The sequence below is a fragment of the Gracilinanus agilis genome, chromosome 2 (genome assembly GCF_016433145.1).
Source record: "Gracilinanus agilis isolate LMUSP501 chromosome 2, AgileGrace, whole genome shotgun sequence".
Lineage (NCBI taxonomy): Eukaryota > Metazoa > Chordata > Mammalia > Didelphimorphia > Didelphidae > Gracilinanus > Gracilinanus agilis.
The window spans coordinates 302,876,910-302,901,067 of NC_058131.1; the positions used below are offsets into that span (position 1 = coordinate 302,876,910).

At 36.9% G+C, this 24,158-nt stretch overlaps 1 protein-coding gene across 1 annotated transcript in view; it reads left to right on the forward strand.

The window, feature by feature from the left end:
* Nucleotides 1–16,926: 16,926 nt before the first annotated feature.
* The window catches only part of NETO2 (neuropilin and tolloid like 2), a 34,262-nt gene continuing 27,030 nt past the window's right edge, over nt 16,927–24,158 (forward strand). Inside the window, exon 1 of the mRNA XM_044664175.1 lies at nt 16,927–17,004. Coding sequence (XP_044520110.1) covers nt 16,971–17,004 — 34 coding nt within the window. The 5' untranslated portion in view covers nt 16,927–16,970. The remainder of the gene's footprint in view (nt 17,005–24,158) is intronic.

Genomic DNA, 24,158 nt, shown 5'->3' on the forward strand with positions numbered 1-24,158 from the left:
TTCACAAGTAAGCAAATAAATATAAACAAGCCATATATATTTATATATACATACATACATACATACATACATACATACATATATATATGTATATATATATATATATTTGAATTAAGAGAGATTGGGAAAGAAGGTAGGGCCAAGGTGACAGAGGAAAGGCATGAACCTCTCTGAGAATCCTCTCAAACCATCCTTAAAATAACACTTCAAAATGAATACTAAAGGGGGCAGCTGGGTAGCTCAGTGGATTGAGAATCAGGCCTAGAGATGGGAGGTCCTAGGTTCAAATCTGACCTCAGACACTTCCCAGCTGTGTGACCCTGGGCAAGTCACTTGACTCCCATTGCCTACCCTTACCACTCTTCTGCTTTGGAGCCAATACACAGTATTGACTCTAAGACGGAAGGTAAGGGTTTAAAAAAAATGAATACTAAAGGGGGCAGAATGAACAAGGAGATGGGAGAAGCAACTATTGTGCAAAAACAAACTTGAAAGGTAAACAGAGACAGTCTGGTTCACTGAGGTGAGAAGGGAGTGCAACCTGCAGTAAGGCCTCACAGAACCACCAGCATGGCCATGCAGCATCCACAGAAAGGTCACACCAAGGAGTATCAACACAAACCAACAGCAAGCATTCCCTACCACCACACTTCTACTACTCTAACCAGAAAAAAAATATTATGGAAACAAAAGAGCAAGGCATAGACTCAGAAGGAGACAGTGAGATCAAAGCAGCTTTATGCAAAATCTCAAAGAAAAATGAGAATTGGTTTAAGCTTTGGAAGAGCTAAAAAAATAATTCAAAAATCAAAGAAGAGAAGTGCGGAAAAATGAGAAAGCAATGCAAGAATTAAATAGCATCTTAAAATAAGCAGAATTGGCCAAATGGAAAAAGAGGCATAAAATACCAATGAAGAAAAGATATTTTTAAAATGTAGACTTGACCAAAAGAAAAAGATTCAAAAGTTCACAGAAGAAAATCATTCCTTAAAAATTAGAATTGGACAAGTAGAAGCTAATGACCTCATAAGAAATCAAGAAACAATAAACACAAAATGAAAAGAATTGAAAGGATAGATGAAAATGTGAAATATCTCATTGGAAAAACAAATGAACTGGAAAATAGATCGAGGAAAAACTATTTAAGAATTACTGAACTACTTGAAAGCCCAAATGTCATATTACAAGAAATTGTGGAGGAGAAGTGGAGAGTAATGACAGGCAATGCTTAAACTTTACTCTCCTCAGAATTTGCTCACAGAGGGAACAATCTTACACCTTTGGGTATAGAATCCTACCTTAACCTATAGAAAAGTAGGAAGGGAAAAAGACAAGAAGGATAATAGAAGGGAGGGATTAAAAGCAAAACACTTGGGAGGAGAGACAGAGTAAAAGGAGAGAAAAAGAGCAACATCAGAAGGGGGAAATAAAATGGAAGGGAATACATACTTGGAAATCATAACTGAATGTGAATGGGATGAATTCACACCCATAAATATGATGCAGGAAGACACACACAGAATAAAAGTAAGGGGCTAGAGCAGAATTTATTGTGCTTCAGCTAAAGTAAAAAAAAGCAGGAGTAGCAATATTATCTCAGACAAAGCTAAAACAAAAAAGATCAAACTAAAAGAAATAAGGAAGAAAATTGTATCTTAATAAAAGGTACCAAAGACAATGAAGTAATATCAATACTAAACACATATGCATCAAATAGTATAGCCTCCAAATTTTTTAAAGAAAAATTAAAGAAACTTTAGGAGGAAATAATAAAATTATACCAATGGGTACCTCAACTTTCCCCCCTCAGAACTAGATCAATCTAACCAAAAAATAAACTAGAAGTAAGGAAGTCAATGAAATTGTAGAAAACTTAAAACTAAACAGATCTATGAGAAAAAACAAATGGTATAAAAGGAGTATACCTTCTTTTCAGGAGCAAATAACACCTACACAAAAACTGACCATGTATTAGGGCATAGAAACTTCACAACCAAATGCAGAAAAGCACAAATAATAAATGCATTCTTTTCAGATCATAACACAACAAAAATTATAATCAATAAGATCCCATGGAAAGACAAATCAAAAAGTAATTAGAAACTAAATAATCTAGTTCTAAAAAATGGATGAGTCAAAGAATAAATTCTAGAAATAGTTAATTTCATAAAAGAGAATGACAATGAAAAGACAACATATCAAAATTTATGGGATACAACCAAAGCAGCATTTAGGAGAAAACTGATCTCTCTAAACACTTACATCAATAAAATAGAGGAAAAAAACAAATCAATGAATTTGGAATGCAACCAAAAAATACTAGAAAAAAATATAAATTAAAAATATTCAGTTAAAGACTAAATTGGAAATCCTAATCAAAGGCAAAATTAATAAAACTGAAAGTAAGAGAACCATTGAACTAATAAATAACACTACGAGTTGGTTTTTATGAAAAAAATAAAATAGAGCATTGGTTAATTTGATTTTAAAAAAGGAAAGAAAAATCAAACTACCAGTATTCAAAAATGAAATAGGTAAACCACACCAAGGAAGAAGAAATTAAAGTCATCATTAGGAACTAAAGTGATAATCATAAAAACAATTGGTACTGGCTAAGACATAAAAGTGTTAAATTAGTAGAATAGATTGAGTACACAATACACAGTAGTTATTGACCATATTAATTTAGTATTTGGTAAACCCAAAGATTCAAGCTTTGAGGGCAAGAACTCAACATTTGACAAAAACTGAGAAAACTAGAAAAGAATATGGCAGAAACTAGATATAGACCAACATCTCACACTACAGTAAGATAAAGCCAAAATGTGAACATGATTTAGACATGGTGATTCATAAGCAAATTAGGATACATGGAATAGTTTATCTCTCAGATCTATGGATAAGGGAAGAATTTATGACCAAACAAGAGACAGAGAACAATACAAAATATAAAATGGATAATTTTGATTATATTAAATTAATAAGGTTTTTCACAAACAAAACCAATGCAAACAAGATTAGAAGGAAATCAGAATTCTGAGGAGAGGAGGGAATTTTTCAGGAAGTATCTCTGATAAAAATCTCATTTCTCAAACATATAGAGAACTGTAAAATCTCTGAGAATACAAGTCATTCTACAATTGATAAGTGGTCAAAGGATATGAATAGGCAAGCTTTCAGATGAAAAAAATCAAGCTCTATGGTCATATGTTTTAAATGCTCCAAATTATTGTTTAGAGAAATGCATATTAAAATAACTCTGAGGTACCACCTTATGCCTCAGAATGGCTAATATGACAGAAAAAGAAATGACAAATGACAAAAGGGGTTTAGGAAAATTGAGATACTCATGCACTTTTGGTGGAATTGTGATCTGATCCAACCATTTTGGTGAGCAAATTGGAGCTATACCCAAAAGGCTATAAAACCATACATACCTTTTGACTCAACAATACCATTACTAGGTCTGTTTTCCAAAGAGATTTTTTTAAAAGATGGGGAGAAGGATTTATTTGTACAAAAATATTTAACACATCTCTTTCTTGTGGTAGCAAAGAATTAGAAATGAGGGAATATCCACCAATTGGGGAATTGCTTTCAAAGTCATGGTATATGATTGAAATAGAATACTATTGTGCTATCAAAATGATGAGGATGGTTTCATAAAAACCCAGAAAATTTACATAACTGATGAAAAGTGAAGTGACCAGAACCAGAAAAGCATCCTACACACTTTACAATATTTTATGATTAATTGCAAATGTCTTAGCTAATCACAGTAATACAATAATCCAAGATAATTCTGAAGAACTTATGATGAAAAATGCTATCCATATCCAGAGAAAGAATTGAGTGAAGTCTGAATGCAAATCAAAGCATACCCTTTTCCACTTTCTTAATGGATTTTCTTTTCATTTTGGTGGTTGTGGGGGAAGAACAGGATGTCTTTCTTCATATGACTAATATGATATGAGAATTTAATACCAATTTATACTCCTTTTTCTTGGCAACCTGAGATCAGTTTTAGGGTTTTAAAAGAAAAGTTTCATATTGAATTTGAAAACCCATTCTCTAGTAAATCAGATTTCAGTTCAGTCCCCACTTCTTGATTGGACTAAGAACAAAGCCTAATGGCTCACTGGGAGTCAGAAGACACTTGCCTCTTTTCCCACGTGACTCTTGGTGGCTGATATATAATGGTTAGTAAATGTTTATTGACTATTGGTACATTGTGCCTGTTTCCAGGATTTTTTTCAACATACTGATCAATTTTGCCCTTTTTTTCTCTCTATTTTTTCTTTAAAAAATGTTATATCAGATGGTTGTCTAAAAGAAATGATGGGGAGTGAATTTTTTTAAAAAGAAAATATCAATAAAAATTCATTTAAAAAATTTACCTAATCACTATGCTTAGCTCTGCCTTTGGCTTTCTGGAAAAAAGCAAAACAAATCTAATCACTATTCTGTGTCACAGTACTTCAAAAACTTGAAGACTGATGTCATGTTCTCTATGTTCATTCTCCAGGCTAAACATCCACAATTCCTTCAACCTTTCTAAAATGTGCCCAGAATATGACTGAGTATTCCAGTCATAATCTGACTATAATAAAGCATAACATAGCTATTTGTACTTCCTCATTCTGAAGTTTGCCTAAATTATTTTATATCTGGTGTAATCTCATGTGGGAGGAAGAAATTTCATTTAAAATTTTTTAGAAAATTAATGACAAATATCAAACTGGAATAATAAATTTGACAAAGTCATGAAATTACTATTGGACTTCAACATACATGATACCTCGAATACTCCAATTTCCCAATTCTTCATTCCATTCAAATTTCTACAACCTACTCCTTCACTCTACCTCAACTACACAGAGATGGTCATGCCCTTGGTTTTATTATCAGCTGGCAAATGATGCTGTTCTCTGTTCATGAAATAAACAACAGGAAATATTCTTTTACCTGATCACCTTTGAATTATGAACTCTAACCCTATTCTGCATCCTCACTGTGACCTTCATATCCCAAAACATCATCTCTGCACTGATTACATTCTCCTCCCTTCTTGATCTCAATCCGATAATGAGACATTAAACTCAAAACTCAAATGTATTGTCCACCCCACCCCCTCCCATTATTAATTCTACTTCACCAAAAATCCAGTTCTGAATTGTTCCCACTATCCTTCACATTCAGTCTTATTTACATGGTGGAGGGAAAGCCACAAGCTCATACTGATTGTGTTCACTATACATTTGTTATCTTATCTGAACTGGGCCAGAAAGACAATCCTTCTAGTCCCCTCTAAATCTCTATCCTATTCAATACATCAGATGTTCCTAACTCATTTCTGAAGCCTCTCAAGGCACATTCTCCTGCTATCTTACCTCATAGTTCACCAAAAAAAATTTGAAGCTACCTGGTGAGAACTTCACTCTATTACATCTCACATTTATGACAATGCTACCCATTTCTTTACCAATGCCCATCTCTCTACGTGTACTCTTGATCCTATCTGCACTACAGATTATCTTCTCTAATAGATCATCCCCATTCTCTCTTCTTCAGTCTGTCCCTATAAATTAATTACTTCCTTGATTACAAACATGCACATGTCTTCCCCATCCTCAAAAAACCTTCACTGCTTTCTAATATCTCATAGCTTTCCTTCCTTTCTTCTGAGAAATTCCTTGAAAAAGTCATCTATATTCAGTGCCTATATTTCTCTTCCTTTCACCCTCTTCTAAAACCATGGCAATCTAGCATCCAGTCTCAAAATTCAATTGAAATTGCTCTCTCCAAATGTATCAGTGATTTCAAGTACCAAAAAGAATAGTCCTCATTGTTCTTGACTTCTCTGCAATGTCTGAAACTATTGATCACCTCTCTTCCTAAATATCCTCTCCTCCATTTGATTTTTGTGGCAGTGCTTTTAGTTTTCATTCTACCTCTCTGACCTTTCTTTCTCAATCTCCTTTACTAGATCTTTATCCCTATCATTTGTCCTAATTATAGAGATCCTTCAAGTTTCTGTTCTGGTCCCTCTTTTCTATCTTATTTGGTGATTTGATCAACTTCCATGGATTCAGTTACCATCTCTGTGATTCTTCAGTCTCTACATATCCAGATGATTCCTCAATCTCTACATATTCAGCTTTAGTATGTCTTCTTAATCCAGTCCCACCTTTCCAACTACCTTTTAGACATTTTAAACTAGATATCCCATTAGGCATCCAAACTCAACATGTCCAAATTAGAATTCCCCAAAACATACAAGAAAAGATACACGCAACATCCATTTTTGTTTTAATCTGCATTATTAACACTTTTGCATCACTTTAAGTCTAGACAATCAATAAAACAATAAATCAAGGCCTGATTTATAGTGTTTGCCAATTTCTAAAGTTGTAAATGATCACACTAAAAACTTAATCAACTATTATAAGCCAGCACAAATTGACTTCAGCATACTTCTATCCTCTTCCAAAATTCTCTACTACTGTAGAAGGTACTACTATTTTGCTAGTCACCTAGGTTCCCAACTTCAGTACCTTTGACCTCTTACCCTACATATCCAACCTCACATATGCCAAATCTTGTTCATTTCTATCATTACAATATCATTCATTTACTGTCTCTTTTTAGTCATACAATCACCACTTTGGTTAAGGCGTTCATTATCTCTTGCCAGGACTAATTTTTTAAATTTAATTAATTTAGGATATATTTCCATGGTTACATGATTTATACTCCTTCCCCTATCTCCATCTCCTCCTTCCCCCACCCAATAGCCAATGAGCAATTCCACTGGGTTTCACATGCATCATTGATCAAGACCCATTTCCATATTATTAATATTTGTATTAGGATGATCATTTAGAGTCTACATCCCAATCATATCCCCAACGACCCTTGAGATCAAGCAGTTATTTTTCTTCTGTGTTTCTACTGCCACAGTTCTTTCTCTGGATGTGAATAGCGTTCTTTCTCCTAAGTTCCTCTGGATTGTCCTGGATCATTGCATTGCTGCAAGTGCTATAGTGTATCAGTCTATGTGTACAATGTTCTCCTGGTTCTGCTCCTTTCTCTGCATTAATTCCTGGAGGTCATTCCAGTTCACATGGAATTCCTCCAGTTCATTATTCCTTTCAGCACAATAGTATTCCATCACCAACAGACACCACAATTTGTTCAGTCATTCCCCAGTTGATGGACACCCCCTCATTTTCCAATTTTTTGCCACCACAAAGAGCGCAGCTATAAATATTTTTGTACAAGTTTTTTTCCTTATTATCTCTTTGGGGTACAAACCCAGCAGTGGTATGGCTGGGTCAAAGTGTAGTCTTTTAGCACCCTTTGGGCATAATTCCAAATTGCCTTCCAGAATGGTTGGATAAATTCACAACTCCACCAGCAATGCATTAGTATCCCCATTTTGCCACATCCTCTCCAACATTTATTACTTTCCTTTGCTGTCTTATTAGGCAATATACTAGGTATGAGGTGGTATCTCAGGGTTGTTTTGATTTGCATTTCTCTATAAGAGATTTAGAACACTTTTTCATGTGTTTATTGATAGTTTTGATTTCTTTATCTGAAAACTACCTATTCGTGTTCCTTGCCCATTTCTCAATTAAGGAATGGCTTGATTTTTCATACAATTGATTTAGTTCCTTATATATTTGAGAAATTAGACCTTTGTCCAAAGTTTTTGTTAAAAAATATTTTTCCCAATTTGTTGCTTCCTTTCTAATTTTGGTTGCACTGATTTTGTTTGTATAAAACCTTTTTAATTTAACATAATCAGAATTATTCATTTTACATTTTGTGATATTCTCTCTTTCTTGCTTGGTCTTAAATTCTTTTCTTTCCCATAGATCTGGCAGGTATGCTATTCCATGTTCACCTAATTTACTTATAGTTTCCTTCTTCATATTTAGGTCATTTACCCATTCTGAATTTATCTTGGTATAGGGTGTGAGATGTTGATCTAGACCTAATCTCTCCCATACTGTTTTCCAATTTCAGGACTATAACCTTCTAAATGATTTCTCTGCCTGAAGTCTCCCTACTATATTATAGCCTCCACACAACTGCCAAAATTATTTTCCTTAAGCTTAAGTCAGACCACATTACCCTCTTGCTTTGCTCAATAAACTTCAATGGCTCTCTGATACCTCTAGCATCGAATATGAAGTTTACTTGTTTGCTATTGAGGCTTTTCAGAGCATGGTCCCTTTCTGCATTTCCATCTTATCTCTTCCCTCTACAGTGTAATAATACCAAGCCTACTTCCAGTTCCTCATACATAGCACTCCATCTCCCCACTCCATTCCTTTGCACTAATTGTACCCCATATCTGGAATACTCTCTCCCCTAACTCCCTCCACTTAACAACCTTGGATTCTTCTAAAACTCAGCTCAAATAACAGTTTGTGCAGGAAGCCTTCCCTGTCCTCTCAGTCATTTGAAATTTCCCCCTTAGGTTGCTTTCTTTCTATTCTGTATATTTTATGTACATACCTATTTGCTTATTGTTGCCCCTACACACACACACACACACACACTAATACAATGCCTGGCGTATTAACTGTTTAATACTGTTGACTGACTGACATAAATATACAAGCAACTTGCAAGCAGAGGATGTCTTTGTACTTTTGTCTTTCTTTGTAGTTCCCTCCAGAGCTTAACATAATGCCTGGTACACAGCAGGCACCATATAAATGCTTATTCCCTTCCTTTTCCCCTCTGTACAGCAACACCAGGAGAATACTGGCATTAAAGAAATGAGCTTTTTTCAAGTCTGGCCTCAGATACTTCCCAGCTGTGTGACCCTGGGCAAGTCACTTGACCCCCATTGCCCACTCTTACCACTCTTCTGCCTTGGAGCCAATACACTGTATTGATTCCAAGATGGAAGGTAAGGGTTTAAAAAAAAAGAAATGAGCTTTTCCAGCAAGTGATTAAAGGATAATGGAAAAATTCATTATGGTTTTTAAGTAGGCTATAGTGTACTATGAAAAATAACAAGTTTGAAAAGTATATAGTGAATGGTATCATTAAGGATGTGTAAAACTGGAAAAAGAGGTGGCCTGGACATACAACAAAAATTATTAGATACAAGAGGGAGATAAGCCCAAATGCCATACTGAGATAGTAAAAGAACTAATTATCTCAAGTGCTCTGATGGAGGATTTACAGAAGGATATGGAAGAGAATCTCACAGGATAGGTTTGCAAGGTAGAAGTAGTATATACACACAAATATAATTCTAAGTAGATAAGAATTGTAATATAACTAAGTAAATTTCAGTATTAACATTCTAGTTATACACTCAAGTGAAACACACAGACATTTTGTAGACTGAGTTGTGTACAATTTTACGTCCAAACCATAACTGATGACTATTACTGACATTAATCTCAATATAATTTTAATTAAAAATTTAGTTCTCTCAATCATTTCAATAGAGTTAGATTATTAGAAAGTTTTCTGAGAATGTATATGTAGTTTTAACATGAAAGAGCTAATGGTAAATAATGTTATTAATAAGCTTACTGAACTTGGAATAAGACCTGACCAGAAACTGGGAATTAAGTGGCAGGGTTATTGAAATAACTTTTGTTGTTTCTAAGAACGACTAGTCTTTGGGGACTAGTCCATAAGATAGAATTACTTCCCTCATCTCTACTAATGCAGCAATCATTCTTATCAGTGACATGAAAAGAACCAGACTTTTTCTGCCTTTTTCCCACCAAGAAATCTATAGCTATGTAGTAACTAATGAAATTCCTATAAAGAAAGAAGACACTTTCTGGTTCTGTTGTCATCATCATGTGAGTTCATCATAATACAATAAAAATTTGAAAATCTAATCCTATTTCATTGTAAATAGATTCTTTGTACACATCATTGTTTGGAAGTCAAAGGAGAGGGAAGATGATATGCTAAATAAGAAATTCTGCATTTCTAGAAGTTAAAATTCTGGCATATTTCCTCCTACCTGTCTCCCTTAGCTAGTTAGTCAGAACTAGATGGTTTCTAAATTTCTTAACTAAATCTCGGCATTTTCTCTATGCTACTCTTTGGCTTTGAAAGGTTATGATGATGGTCAAGAAATAATGGTATCAAAATGATAATCTTTAAAATAAACCCTAGTAGAATAAAATTTTCAAAGGTACAAACAGCAATAAAATAAAATTCAACATATTTCTGACTCAATTTGTAAACTTATTTTTCCATTTAATGTTAATTATTTTCATTCCAAAGTGCTGATGACAAATGACATTGTCAAGAGATATCTAGAAAGAATTTCAAAATGTATGATGTTTAAGGCAGAAAACTGAAGGATTTGGGAGCACATGTGGTATTTTCATCATTGCTGCCAATCAAAGCAAGAGATTCTTGGAGGAGGGGAATGCAAATGTGAATATAAACAGCTGGTTAAGAAGTTGGTGTCTGAAAAAGAGGATTTGGATTTCTGGACCATATCTTAAACTCTCTGGGCCTCAATTTTCTCATCTCTAAAGGACATAGGGAAGAATTTATAGTATATACCTCACAGAATCATTGAGTTTCCAATGAGGTAACAGACATGAAACATTATATGAGTATCAGTTATGTGAGGAAATTCAGGAATCAGAAAGTATGAACGTGTTGGAAATATTTGGTTGAAGATCATCAGTGCCACAAATAGAATCAAGATTGTCTTCAGAAACTACTTAAAAAGAGGAAATAAGTGAGTAGTTTAGGAAATAATTTCTTAGCATGAAGTTAGGCTATAAAAGTCAAGGAGGACGCCAATTATTGGGATATACACAGGAGCTTATAAGGTCTTTCTGACCAAAGTAGAAGAGCTAATAATGTTTGTTTTTTTTTTAATTTTAAAACACTTGCTTTCTATCTTAGCATTCTAATTCTATCAATTCTAAGGCAGAAGAGTAGTAAAAGCTAGGCAATTGGGATTAAGTGACTTGCCTAAGGTCATATAGCAAAGAAGTGTCTGAGGCCAACTTTGAACATAGGTCTTCCTAACTCCAGGCCTCACACTCTACCCACTATGCTACCTAGCTGCCCCAGCTAATAATTTCTTGACATACTATAATAAAACTTCATCCTTTAAAAAAGATGGAGGGATCAGTAAGGGAAATTTCTTATTCTCACTAAGAAGGAAATGGTTGCTGTAATGGAAATGATGAGAATCTTGAGGGAAAGTTATCAATGAAACTTAGGATTTGTACTACAGAAAGAAAGTGCAGCCAAGCACTGATTGACATAAACCTAGATTTTGGAAGAACAAATACTAGTGTTTAGAGAAAGAATAGTTGTTAGAACTCCATGGAACAAAATTCTATAAGGAACTGTCAGCTCAGGAGGAATGGAAAGCTATGGATCAAATTGTAAAGAAGAGAAGCAATTCTGAAAATGGTGCAAAGGAAGAACTGTCAAACAAATGTGGAAGCACAAGGAACTCAAAGTAACTTAGATTTTTTTAATTATCTAAAATCAATCATTAAGCATTTGTTTACTACACTGTAGGTCCTGCACACATTGAGTTCACCATTACCATCACCGATGTTCTACATCCATGATTCTGAGTCCTGAAATTTCTCTTTGACCAAGACATCCTAATCTTTCCATTTCTTCTAAATATATTCTTGATCATCACTATGGCCACCAGCCATTCCACCCCTTCCTGTTGGAGAAGTACATCAACTGCTCTTACTTTTCCTCCTATAGTTATCCAATTCAACTATATAGTCAATATATATTATATTATCAATTATATATAAATTATAAATACATATACATGTATATATAAACTATATACATGTTTGATTCTGTGAAAGGGAATTTTTATTCCCTTTGTCTATTTTAAGTTAATTAATCAAGAACTTAAGTACTCCTACTTAACACTCAGTAAGTCACTAACAAAGAAAGTTCACTCCCTAAAAGGCCACAAGCACTGTGCTTTATCCCCCAAACCACCCTCCCCCCAGTAGTGCTAGGCAAATTGAAAGGCTGTGACTGATTCCTGAGATATAAGGAGAGCTGATGGGTGGAGAAAATTGTATATAATAGGGAGCTTGAGAGAGATTTGCTCTCTTCATTCTTGATGGCTCTTAGCCTCATGTGTGCTGAAGGTTCTTGGTGGTTTTCAGTGCTTTTGGTTCTTTGGATTTCAGCTTCCTAATCTAGACTTTGGATTCTGGTGAAGATTCATTCGGCTTCCTATATTGGAGACTTCAGGCTGAAGAGGGATGCTTGCTTGGGTAAACTTTTGCCTCCTTGGTGTAAGAGACTGCCCTTTGCAGCTCAGCCTCTTAGGTGTTGGTTTTTGGTTGTTGGAACACCTGACTGGAGACGCTCTTGTGGACTGGTGAGATTTGGATTCACATTCCTGGTCTGGAAGCACTAGAATTAGGACTTAGGGTATTTTTAGCAAGGTGATATTTTCTACCCCCTTCCTATATTTCCCACTTTAATATCTCTACCTTGCTATAAATAAAGCTACTAAATAGCATTTTGACTTAGGTTAATTTTATATACAGTGAACACTTTTTTTTCTTTTTTTTAAACATTATTATTTTTGTCAAACCAGATTTTTAACCATTACAAATCCCTTGCCCCCTTGAAATTGCCATTCATGCTTTCCCAAACACCAACCAACCCCTGGTTTATCCCACCATCCACCTTCTCCACCTGAGTTTTGCTGAACACCACTGGAGAAGTAGAACCAACATGCCACTATAAATTTATGTTATCTAATCTCAACTAGACACTTGGTGCTACACAAAAATCCTTTTATTCTTCCCTAATTAACCACATCTTACTCCCTATCAGGTTATTCCCAACATCCCACAAATGGTTCAATATCAGGTACTGTCATTTTATCAATGGGAATTACATAAAAGATGTATTACCATATGCTTTGTCACTACATACTAATGACCATAAGGCCTTGCCATTTAATTTTCATTTGAAACCTCTATATATCATCTCTCACTGTGAGAATGTAAGTTCCTTGAGAGCAGGGAAGATCTTCTCTATCTGCATTCCCAGTACCAGATTAATAAATGTTTAATAAATTTGTTTAAATTATTCATTTCCAGGTTTCCCTAAACCATCCCAGCACCTTTTCTCTCAGTAGAGGGCACAGCCTATTTTATTGAGAAAATGAAGGATATCGATCATGAGTTTCCTCACATTCTAGACCTCATAACCCTTCAATGTCAGTCTCAATTCTGTTCTCTCTTGCTAGGCTCTGTTGAAGAGGTGGCCTTTTTGTTCCCCCAAAGCCAACCCTTCCCCTCTTTGTACTATTAACTCCCATCCTCTCTTGTTCTCCATCAGATTTTCCCCTACTACCAAGTTGACTATTCTCTCCCATGGTACTGGCTCCTTCCCTGAAATTTATAAAAACACCACTAGCTGTTCTTACACAACCTTCATCTGACCTTGCCGAAAGCTATTGTCCCTTTTCTCCCATTTCCTCAGATTCAAACTCCTAGGGGAGGAAAATTGTCACTACTTTGCCTCCTCCCAATCATTTCTGAACCACTTATAACCTGACTTATAGCTTCATTACTCACCTGAAATATTCTTCAAAATAACCAAAAAAAAAAAAAGATTCCTAATTGTTAAGCCCAATGGCCTTTCTACAGTTGTTATTCTTCTTGACCTCTCTATATTGAAACTCTCCCTTCTCCTCTTGGGTACTCTCTCTTCCCTCTGCCTTATGTCAGTGATATCTCTTCCTCATTTTTCTCCTTCTCTAGGGTAACCTTGACTCAACATGTCCAAAACAAACTTTATCTTTCACCAAAAATTCACTCGCCAATTATTTTGAGAGCACCAGCATCCTTCTTCCAGTACTAATGTTTGTATATTTGAAGTCATCCTCAACTCTTCTTTACTCCTAAATCAGTTACCAAGTCTTGAGTCTTCTTCCATCAAATCCTTATTACCTCTTTCAGAGACAAGTGCAGCCTTCTCTTAGTCTCATGTTTTTAGCTCTCTCTTTGTAATCCATCTTCCATAACAAACAAAATCATCTTCCTGAAGCACAGTGTATCTGAAAATACCAGTTTGGTTTCCTGTTCAAGAAATTTCAGTGACTCCCTATTTACATACAAACTCCTCAGTTTGGTATTTAAACTCCTTTACAATCTAGTTTTTCTAATATTACTCTTTCATGCATACTGTATTCTAGCCAACCTGGTCTACTTGCTATTCCCCAAATTTGATATTTCATATCCTAATTCAGCATCTTTGCACAGACTGCCTTGTGCCAGCAAAATGCTCTCGGTTCAAGTTCACCTCAACCTGTTCAAATCCAAACATATCACATTCATTAGACAGATTAGTCATCTTATTGTGTTGCAAATACCTTATTCCTTTCCCATTTCTTTACTCAGAGCTTTTGCCTCCTACCCAGATGTTCTCTCTCCTACCTTTACACTTATCCTTTCATGTCACAGCTCTTTGGGTGATGCCCACCCATTGGGATAGCTTTTTTAAATGTCTATATCCAGACCCAAATAATATTTTACTACTTGTGTGACTTTAGGCAATTCACTAAATGCTGACTAGACTTCAATTTCTTCATTTGTAAAACTAAAAGTTTTGGACCACATTACTTTAAGATCACTTCCATCTCTAGATTTTTGGCCCTGATTCTCTTCTCTAGTAAGAAATGGTCTTAACCTTAATGTGAGCTTATTCACTATTAAATATGTGTCTCAGTGGCCCAGGTTTATTGTAGATTCCCTGTGAGCTAAAACCTTGTCTTCCTTTGTACTCCACACCACCTAGCAGCAATAAAAACAGCATGGAATTTTCAAGAAATAAAGAGACTCCTTATTGATAATATACTATAATATCCATACCCATTTATAGATGTCCATCTGTAAGCATCCTGTAAACCCAGCAGGTGACCTGAATATCCTGTATCTATTTGGGGTAAAGCAGCCTGCCATCCTTGGAAATTCTACTTTATGCTAGTTTCAACATAAAGCAGGTAACGGCATTATTAAAAATATTAAAAACAAGACTGTACAAACGTTACTTAATACTGCATAACTGTGTTAATTTGGAAATTAACATTGAAATCACAGGTCCAGGCCCTATCCTTATCCTAACAATGAAAATAAATGGAAGATTCAGGAACGGATTAAGTCAGAAAACCTAGGTTTATCTCAGTTCTGCTTTCTTTGTGACCTTGAGTTAGCCACATACTCTCCCTTAGCCTCAATAAAAACGTTGGGGTTGCACCAGAGACACGATGATCTCTAAGGTCTCTTCCAGCTCTACATTCTATGATCCAGTTTTGAGTGATCTATCCAAATTCATATTATGTAGTCTGGAGCTGGACCGACAAGAACCGGGAGCATTTCTTGCCTTGGAATTAGGAAATTGAGGTCTTGGGTGTATAGAATACACACTTAAGTTTCTATTTTCTGCTCAGTTTTGCTATTTCTCTCGGGGAATTCTTGGCCATTGAGGGACTTTCATGAAACTAGAGATGAATCGAGAAAGTTTTGCCCTTGGTTTGAGAACCTAGATAACGACATAGACACGGAAGTCCCTAGTACTGCTCAGGCATTCGGGCATTCCTGGGAATTAGCCCGAACCCGCTCAATTGAACAGAGGCTTTGGACAGCGAGGAGGGGTCCCCGGCCAAAGGCTCAGAGGTCAGACCGACCCGCGAACCGAAAGAAGGTAGAGAGCGTGGAGTCTGGCCAGCCCGTTACCAGACGAGGCTTTCCTCCCAGGTGGCGAGGCTGGCGATTGCTTCTCCGCTGGGAGTATGGAGGGTATAGGGAGGAGACTCGCAGGTTTGATTCTCGTCCCCCTGAGAGTGTCTCAGCCTGAGCCCGGGCCCGGCTCCGGCCCTGCTCCGCCTCCGTCTCTCCTAAAGCTGCGGCAGGGAGCTGTCCGACCCAAGGAATAGACGGCGTGAGAAGAGGCGAGCTCCGCGCCCGCGGGAAAACTGGCTCTGGGGACAGCTCCCCGAGCCGCCAACGCCGAGGCAGCTACTTTGCCCGGCGGCCGTTAACCCTGAGCGGCCCCGAGCGAGAGGAGGGCGCGTGACGGGAGATCACCACCCGCCCCCATCCCCCACCTCCTAGTCCTAACGGTCAGCGGAACAAGGCACTGAAGAGCCTGAGGGAAGACGACTCCCCCCTCCCTTCTCTTGTCTTCTAACGTGTGTACACACATACACACACACACACGCGCGCGCGTACGCAACTCTGTGGGATAGACGGGGGGAGGGGGAAGAAGAGTAACGTGGGACTGGAGGGAGGGAGGAAGGATAAGCCACCGGCTGGCTAAGCACGAGCTGCTGAAAGGCTTTATTTGCCGAGAGAGGAGCGCGCGGGCTCGGAGGGAGGTTGGAGGGGAGGAGGAATTAAAAGAGGAGACAAGGAGTGGGGGGCGGGAAGTGAGGGAGAGCGGGGGAAGGACACATGCGCAGAGGCGGCACAGCCAGCACGCGGCGCTCGCGCTCACCTCTTAAAAGAGCCTGGGCTCGGGGTGACCGTCACTTCATTCCAGCCCGAGCGGCTGCTGAGCTGACTAGGGAGAAGCTCTGGGGAGTCATAGTTCCCAAGCAGGACCTGCATTGAACCGACGCTCCCTGGGACTACAAGCTCTCTTAGCCTCCTCCAACTTACCCCCCTTTAGCCAATCCCCGTCTCTAGTAATCGGCTCCTTTGGTCGATGGGACTGAACACCGCGGAGCCGGAGGTAACGCCCGTCGAGGGGCTCCGGCAGCCCCCAAGCCTGCCGGGGATCCCGGGCATGACTGGTCCACGAACCTGAGAACTGGGGGAACGGCTCCGCCCGGCAGATGGAGAAAGCGCGGAACTGCCGCCGGGTCGGGCCGTGAGGCGCTTCCCCTCCAATTCCTGACCTAGCCCCCTCTTCAGCCTGGGACTTGGCGGTGGGGCCCGGCTGGGAATATGGCCCTGGAAAAGCTCTGCTCCATCCTCAAAGGTAAGAACTAGCCCGCCTTGCCCGGGCGGGAAATGGCGCCCCCTGCGGGCCGGGGCCCAGCTGCCGTCCACCGGAGCTGTCCAGGGTCTGCGGGACCCGTCTGGGGACCGGAGACATCGCCTCCTCGGTCCGCGCTCCTCCCGGCAGCTCCTGTCCCTGCCCAGGACCCCTGATCTTCCGCTACCCCCTTCCCAGACCTTCGATTCCATGCTCTCCTCCGTGGCCCTGGAGGATCCTAGCTCTTCGTCCATCTCTGCTCCCCTTCAGCGCGCACTTGTATCAGCTCGGGGAGCATTGACTGCTCTCCTTGTCCTGGGTCGTTTGCCTAAGGGAGGGACCGCTGAGGCCGGCTCAGCGGACCGAGACCTTCGCCTAAGCTCCCCCTTGCTCTACTTCCCTCCCTCCCTCTCTGCCGCCGCTGCCGCTGCTGCAAGCCGCCTTTGTCACTCTCAGTGCAGCCAGAAAAGATGCCCAGAGCGGCGCTGCCAGAGCTACCCTGGGTGAAATGCACTTAAAGCTGCTGTAGCGGCACCTCCGAAAACCTAACATGTTTGCTTCTTTAAAACTACTTATACCAAAGTGTCCTTTAAAAGCAATCACTTTTGAACTCCTAGTCTAGTAAAAGGTTATTTTGAGAACTCGATTACTGAGTGGATTTCCATGATTTACCATTAAAAAGTGGGATTTTAAAAAACTCCTTTCAGTATCTGATTCTCATGAGATTTCTGGTTTGAATAATCAAAAATATGTGTCTCAGTAATCTTAGATTTATTTATCCTGATTTCCTATGTATCTTTCAGGTCGTTTTTCTTTGTGCTGTCAGTTTTTATCCTATCAAACAAATGATTCTGTATTTAAAGCATGGTAGTATAGTATTTGTTATAGAATCAAGTACAACACATATATGTAAACACAGCCAATGCAGTTTTAAGAGTCCCTTTTTGCCCAGACCAAAGCCAATAAACACAATTCTAAGCAATTTTCTTTAAGAAAAACATTTTCATAACACTACTTCCCTACATTGATAAGCCTTTTTATTTTCAAGTAAGTATCCTAGTTGAGGTCTAGTTCATAGCATCGTGTGCCAAATTTATAACATGAAGAATGCTCTAATATTGTGTGTAAAATGCTCATGTGTTTTACTTCCAGCCTAGAAGCAAAATGCATTAAGTAAAACCTGTAGAGCTTTTCATTTTCAACCCTCTGCTTCTCAGCTCTTAGTGTCGTATGTTGATGAAAGCCATGCACAATTGACAGACAATAACATTTTCAAAGTCTGACTTAAAGCCAAAGTCATATTGTCACTTGTGGCTTATGAGTACAACACTTAGAGAAAGTGAATACACTTTAAAGTGCTATGGGTTTCTTATTTGTGTTTCTTTGCCCTCCTTTTTCATGTCTCTAATCACAATAATACTTCTTGATGGTGATGGTAGTAATAGTGATAGAGGAGGAGAGTTGGGAGGCTGCGACACCACTGCAGGCTTTCCTGAAGTGGAGCTCAGCCAATGCTGACCCGTTTTCTAATGATGTACAATATCTCTGGGGAGTATGGCTTCTTTCAGTCTTCTGCTTTGGACTTTTCCATAGATACCATCTCAATATTGACAAAGTGATATCCCTCCCTATAATTTGAATGAGATCTTAAAACACAAAGCTGTTGCTGTTTGGTTGTCTTCCTCATTTCCGATATTTGGAAGTAAAATAATCTCCTTGCCAAATGCAATACACTCAAACAAAATATAGCTATTTGGCATTTTCCAGGAAGTAAAGGATTTGTGTCATTTTTAAAGATAAGATTGTAACTCAACGTTGTTTATTAATCTTTAATTCTGAAAGAAAAACAGCAGGTTGAAACAAAGGACTTCTCCCTCCCCCCCTTTAAATAGAAAAGTGAATTTTGCTTTAGTTACACTGTTGAAACCTTTTTACATTTCATGGAAAACTTGGGCATTAAAATTATCATTGTTTTCATCAGTTTCTATTTCCATCAGAAGCTTGTACCTAAGTTGAAAGATTTTCTCCAATTGTTATAGTAATAGTTTGTAATGAAAACATGATAAATGTTCAAATCATAATAACTTTTAATTGAAACTTTAGTCAAATTGATATTGAGTAATTGGCAAATTCAGTGTTTTAACTTTAATAGTTAATCATTTAACTGTCTACATGTTTCCTAAATTAACTCCTCTTAAATTTAAATAATTCAGCTTAATTTCTTCTTGCACAAGCAGTTTGCAAGGCTTTGTGGATAGTGAATATTTACTTTTCTTTCATAGTTGAATTTTTAAAATTCTGAGATATATGTTCATTTCTACTCTCTAGATTCTTAACTATTTCTTCTATTGTAGCTATGATAACTATAAGCACTCAGAATTTGATTTTATAGTTGTTTAAATATGCTTAATTTCTTACTAATTTAAGAGTTCTATATAAAAGGGTATTATAATTTTATTTATATTTTTATGACAGAGGCTGTGAATTTGAATTATTTACATATTTAGGGCTATAAATTTCACCAGTGCCTTTTGATATCATCTTAAAGTAATTGAGGTATTATAGTACTCTTAAGGCAGCATGAGACAAATCTTTGAAAGCTTAAAGCAAGATTAATAACTAATAATAAATTACATTAATAGTAAAATGTTAGATAAAGAGTTAAATCATTGGCCTAAAATTAAGAATTGAAATAGAGTAAGGTGGAATTCAATAGGGTGATAGTCAATTTGATATGCTCATCTTCCAGGCATGTCATACAAATACATATATGTCTGTATATACATATACATGTTTGTATGTATATGAGTGGATGGATAGATATATAGGTATATATTATATGTATATATAAAAGTATATGTATGTGTGTAGTGGTATGAAGTGTATGTGGTAATTGTATTCCTTATATATAAGTATCAAGAAATATTACCAGAAAATAAAATTCACTTATCCTCCCTAAATTATTAGTTTTTTCATAGAACTACCTGTTTTAATGTTTCAAGAATGTTTTTTACTTGTGCCAGTACAATCTGTCCTCTTGGGTCACTAGAAAAATGGGAATCCTTATCAGATTTCATACTTGCTATTTCTTTTAATAACCTGTTCTAAACCATTTTTAATTAAAATAGGAAGCATGTCATAGTGGAAATAATCCTTAATTTAGAGTCAGAGCCTGAGTTCAAATGCCACTTCTGCTCATTTTGTTACTATTTGACATGGAACAAATTCCTAAAAACCTCTCTGTTCCTCGGCTTCCTCAGCTGCTAAATAGTGGGGCAGGAGTATTGACTGGATGCCCTCTGAAGTCCCTTCCAACTCTGAATCTGAGATACTACTTGTTTATATACTTGAGCTTTTTTTTTCTTTCTATTTTTCTTTTTATTAAAAAGAATCATCTTCCATGTGCATTTTTGTTACTTTATGTTATTAAGGAAACACTCTTCAAAGATATTAGGATTTTTCTATAATACCATTCAGTGTCCAAGTTGCAAGTACACATTAAGGTAGATTGCTTCTACATTGGAATACATTATTTCTAAAACAGTTGTTACTGAAATTTTGCATGATCAAAGATACTAATAAAAACTTGGCTGATTCATTGACTATTTCCCCTTTAAAATCACCTATATAATAGGAAGTTAAGAGTTTAAGTAGAAAACAAATGTTGAATGAGCCACTGATTCTTTTAGATTATAGGATTTAGGATAAGAATAACTGTACCAGACTTTATGAAAACTTATTATGCAAGGTAAATTATTAAGTGACTTTCCTTCTTGGTCCTGGTAATTTAAAAAAAACAAAACTTTTCAATAGATTTCTAGCATTGAAAGCCCAAATTAAGTAAACATCAGATTTGCATACAAATAACAATAGAGATATAAACACAAAGGCAACCTCTGAACCACATGCTTAGATATGTTCTTGTTCTAGTCCATGCAGGATACATGAATGCTCCAGTTGATCACCACTGAATATAGCAAATCAGCAGGATTCTAGATTTCAGATTATAAGATTTTAGTTGCATGTATGATGTTGATGTTACAGCAGAAAAACAACTTTTCATTGACACCATTTTTTTAAAAACACCATCTACGTGGGGATATGTTAGACTTACTTTTACAACCACTAGCCTGTCAGCCATATAAGAGCCATACCTACAATAAAGTTGTTGGGGCATATCTTCAATTCAATATTCATTTACTAAGAGCTTGTAGTTTGCAAAGTACTTTGGTAAACCCTGGCATATGTACTCTTGGTTACCTTAGTTGAAAGGTTATCTGTTTACATAGTTATGCTATAGGTAACAAGAACAGGAAAGAGATTAGTCTAAAACCTCAACATTTCTTCCCATTCAAAATAGCTAACAAATCCATTTATGCATTATTTCTGAGATTTACTAGAAAATATAAAGCTGGAGGCTGGAGGAAAAGGGAGGCAAATGTTCTCTAAAACATGATTTGGTATCACAATAATGAGAAAGTAGTCCAGTCTTGACTAAGGGTGTGTGAGCAGGAATCTGTGGTAATTACAGTAGGAAGGTATGCATATCTGTCTTCTCAGGAGCACTCTAATTTCCTACAGTGGTTTGGGTTTGACAAGGAGACTGTCATATTCTTAAGAAAAGAGAAGGCACTTCTGCTACAAGCTACTTTTTTTCTGGCAGAAGTGATTGGCAGTGTGATTAGCAAGCATATGCTAGGATCCAGGGATTTACAAAGTTCACTAAACCTTGTATTCTTCTTGATAAGTAGATGTTTAACTACCATAAGGAAGATTGGATGATGTTAAGGTCCTTTTTGTTATCAGGAACATAGTAAAACTTTTTTTGGCCCAATATCTCCTATTTTAAAAAATTGGTAAAATGACTGAATACCTCAACTCCCTATACTTAAAAATAGAGTGGGCTATAGATGGAATCCCCTGTTTTTCATTGAAGATATACCTTCTTACCTTCTGGCCTAAATAAAGGTTTAAAAAACAGCAGCAACAACCATAAAATCATCTCATTGAAAATGGGGCTGGCCTAAAGTTGGGGCTATGAAAATGTTGAGTGAGATCTCAATTCCTTTCCTCCTAATTCTCTTCATTAAGTTCAATATTGTGTGCTAGGAAGAAATAGATATTGGTTTATTTACAGTAGTATGATTGTTGTGAGAAATAAGGACAATTAGAGTAGAGAGGTTGGAGTTGGTAGGGACTTAAAGCCCAAGATTTGGAGTTTAAATTTAATTTGAAAAAAATAAATTTACTTTTTTCATTTAATTAGAAAGAACAAACTTCAAATGGAAAGTCTAAAAAGGACAAGAAGAAGGTAGGGTTTAAAGTTAATATTGATGATTTTGATGGGATAAGTTGAAAGTATACCTTATGTCTCCAATAGTATAAGTTTCTGTCCTTACATCCTTCTTTATTAGAAAGAAGTGAGTCATAATTAAGAATATTGTTATCCTTCACCTGAATTCCAGAGTCAAAAAGGCTAAAAATAATGCCTTTCATCCACGGTTGTTAAAAATTGAATCCTTCCCTTTCAACAAAACTGAATAGACTTGCATACTATCTTTAAAGTTACAAAATTTGAGAAACATGGTCTAAACTTAGACTTGATCTTCAACCTTAATATAATAACAACTGAAATTTATATAGTGCTTGGGCATTTGCAAAGCATTTTACATACATTATCTCATTTGAGCTTCAGCAATCCTTGGAGTTGTTATGAAAAACATTGTTCTCATTTTGCAGATGAGGAAATTGAGAGTATCAGAAGTTACATAGCTGGCCCAAGGTGACAGATTGCCAAGAGGCAGTGTCAGATGGGGTGTTAACCTAGGTCTTCCTGACTCACTTTGTCCACTATGTCATGCTAATGGCTTGGTATTTTGTATGCTTCTTCAAAACATAGATTGTCTTGGGTGATATCTGGATTTGGAAATTCATTTCAACTAAACATCTGCTATATGCAAAGCATTATGATGGAGATAAATGAGAGAGCAAAGTAGAGATCCAAAACAAGTGCTCTGGGAAATTTTGAGAAAAAAAGGGAACATCCCTGTCTGGAATGATCAGTAAAGGCCTCTCAGAAGAGATGGCAACTGAACTACTATGAAGGAAAAGAAGTATTCTAAAAGTTAGAGAAGAGGGATGCATACTTTTCAGGCATGAGTAGAGCCTATTCGGATACTTAAACATAGGGAAAGATATATCAAGTTTGGTAAAGGACTAGTAGTCCTGTCAACCAGAACATGAGTATGTGAAGAATATAGAAGAGTATGTGATGAGAAGTAAATAAAGCTGGAATGGAGCCAAATTTTGGAAGACTTTAAGTGCAAAGTTAAAAATCTGTATTTTATCTCACATGTGACAGAGAATCACAAAAAATATTTAGCAGATTAGTGCCATAGTTAGACTTGTGCTTTAGAAAAATTATTTTAGTATTTGTATGAAAGATGGTTTGGAGAAAGGAAGAGATTGAAAGTGATACTCACTCCAACAAACATCTCAGTTTGAGTCACCCTTTGTTGCCTTCTACCTATCTCTACCCAATTTCCCAATGATATCTGCCTCAAATTGAACTAAGAGGAACATAAAAACACACACAGTTCAATTTGCTACAGAATCTGATTTGGGAGTTTTTTATCACAGTTCATTTTACTGGTATCTGCTCTGCATAGGAGGGCAATTGGACCCAAGTTATTTACCATACTTCCTTATCCTTATTAGTCTCTCTCAGACCAGGACTTTAATGAAAATCTGAGACTTCTGAGATGACGTTCTTGGTGAACGTGAGTTCACCAACTCAGACATACTTTCCAATAAACATTCACTAGATTCCATCTGAATTCACTCAAGTCCAAGTTCCCATGCTCACACTTCTAGTACTGGGACTATTTCCTGATGCTATTAAATTATCTTGAGAAAGGGTAAGCTACCTTTCTTGACACTCAACTCAAGGAACACTGGTGCTCTAAATCATCTCTAGTACTTAGTAAAAGACAATAAGGGATTAAAAAGACCTGGCAACTAAGCGGATGGGAGATGAGGAAGAAAAATTAATCAACCACTTAGTCAGAAAGCAAGAAGAGCGATAGGAGTTTTGGTAAGACCAAGGACAGAAAAAAAATGTAGAAGCACCTTGCATGATAAATAATTCCATTCAAATT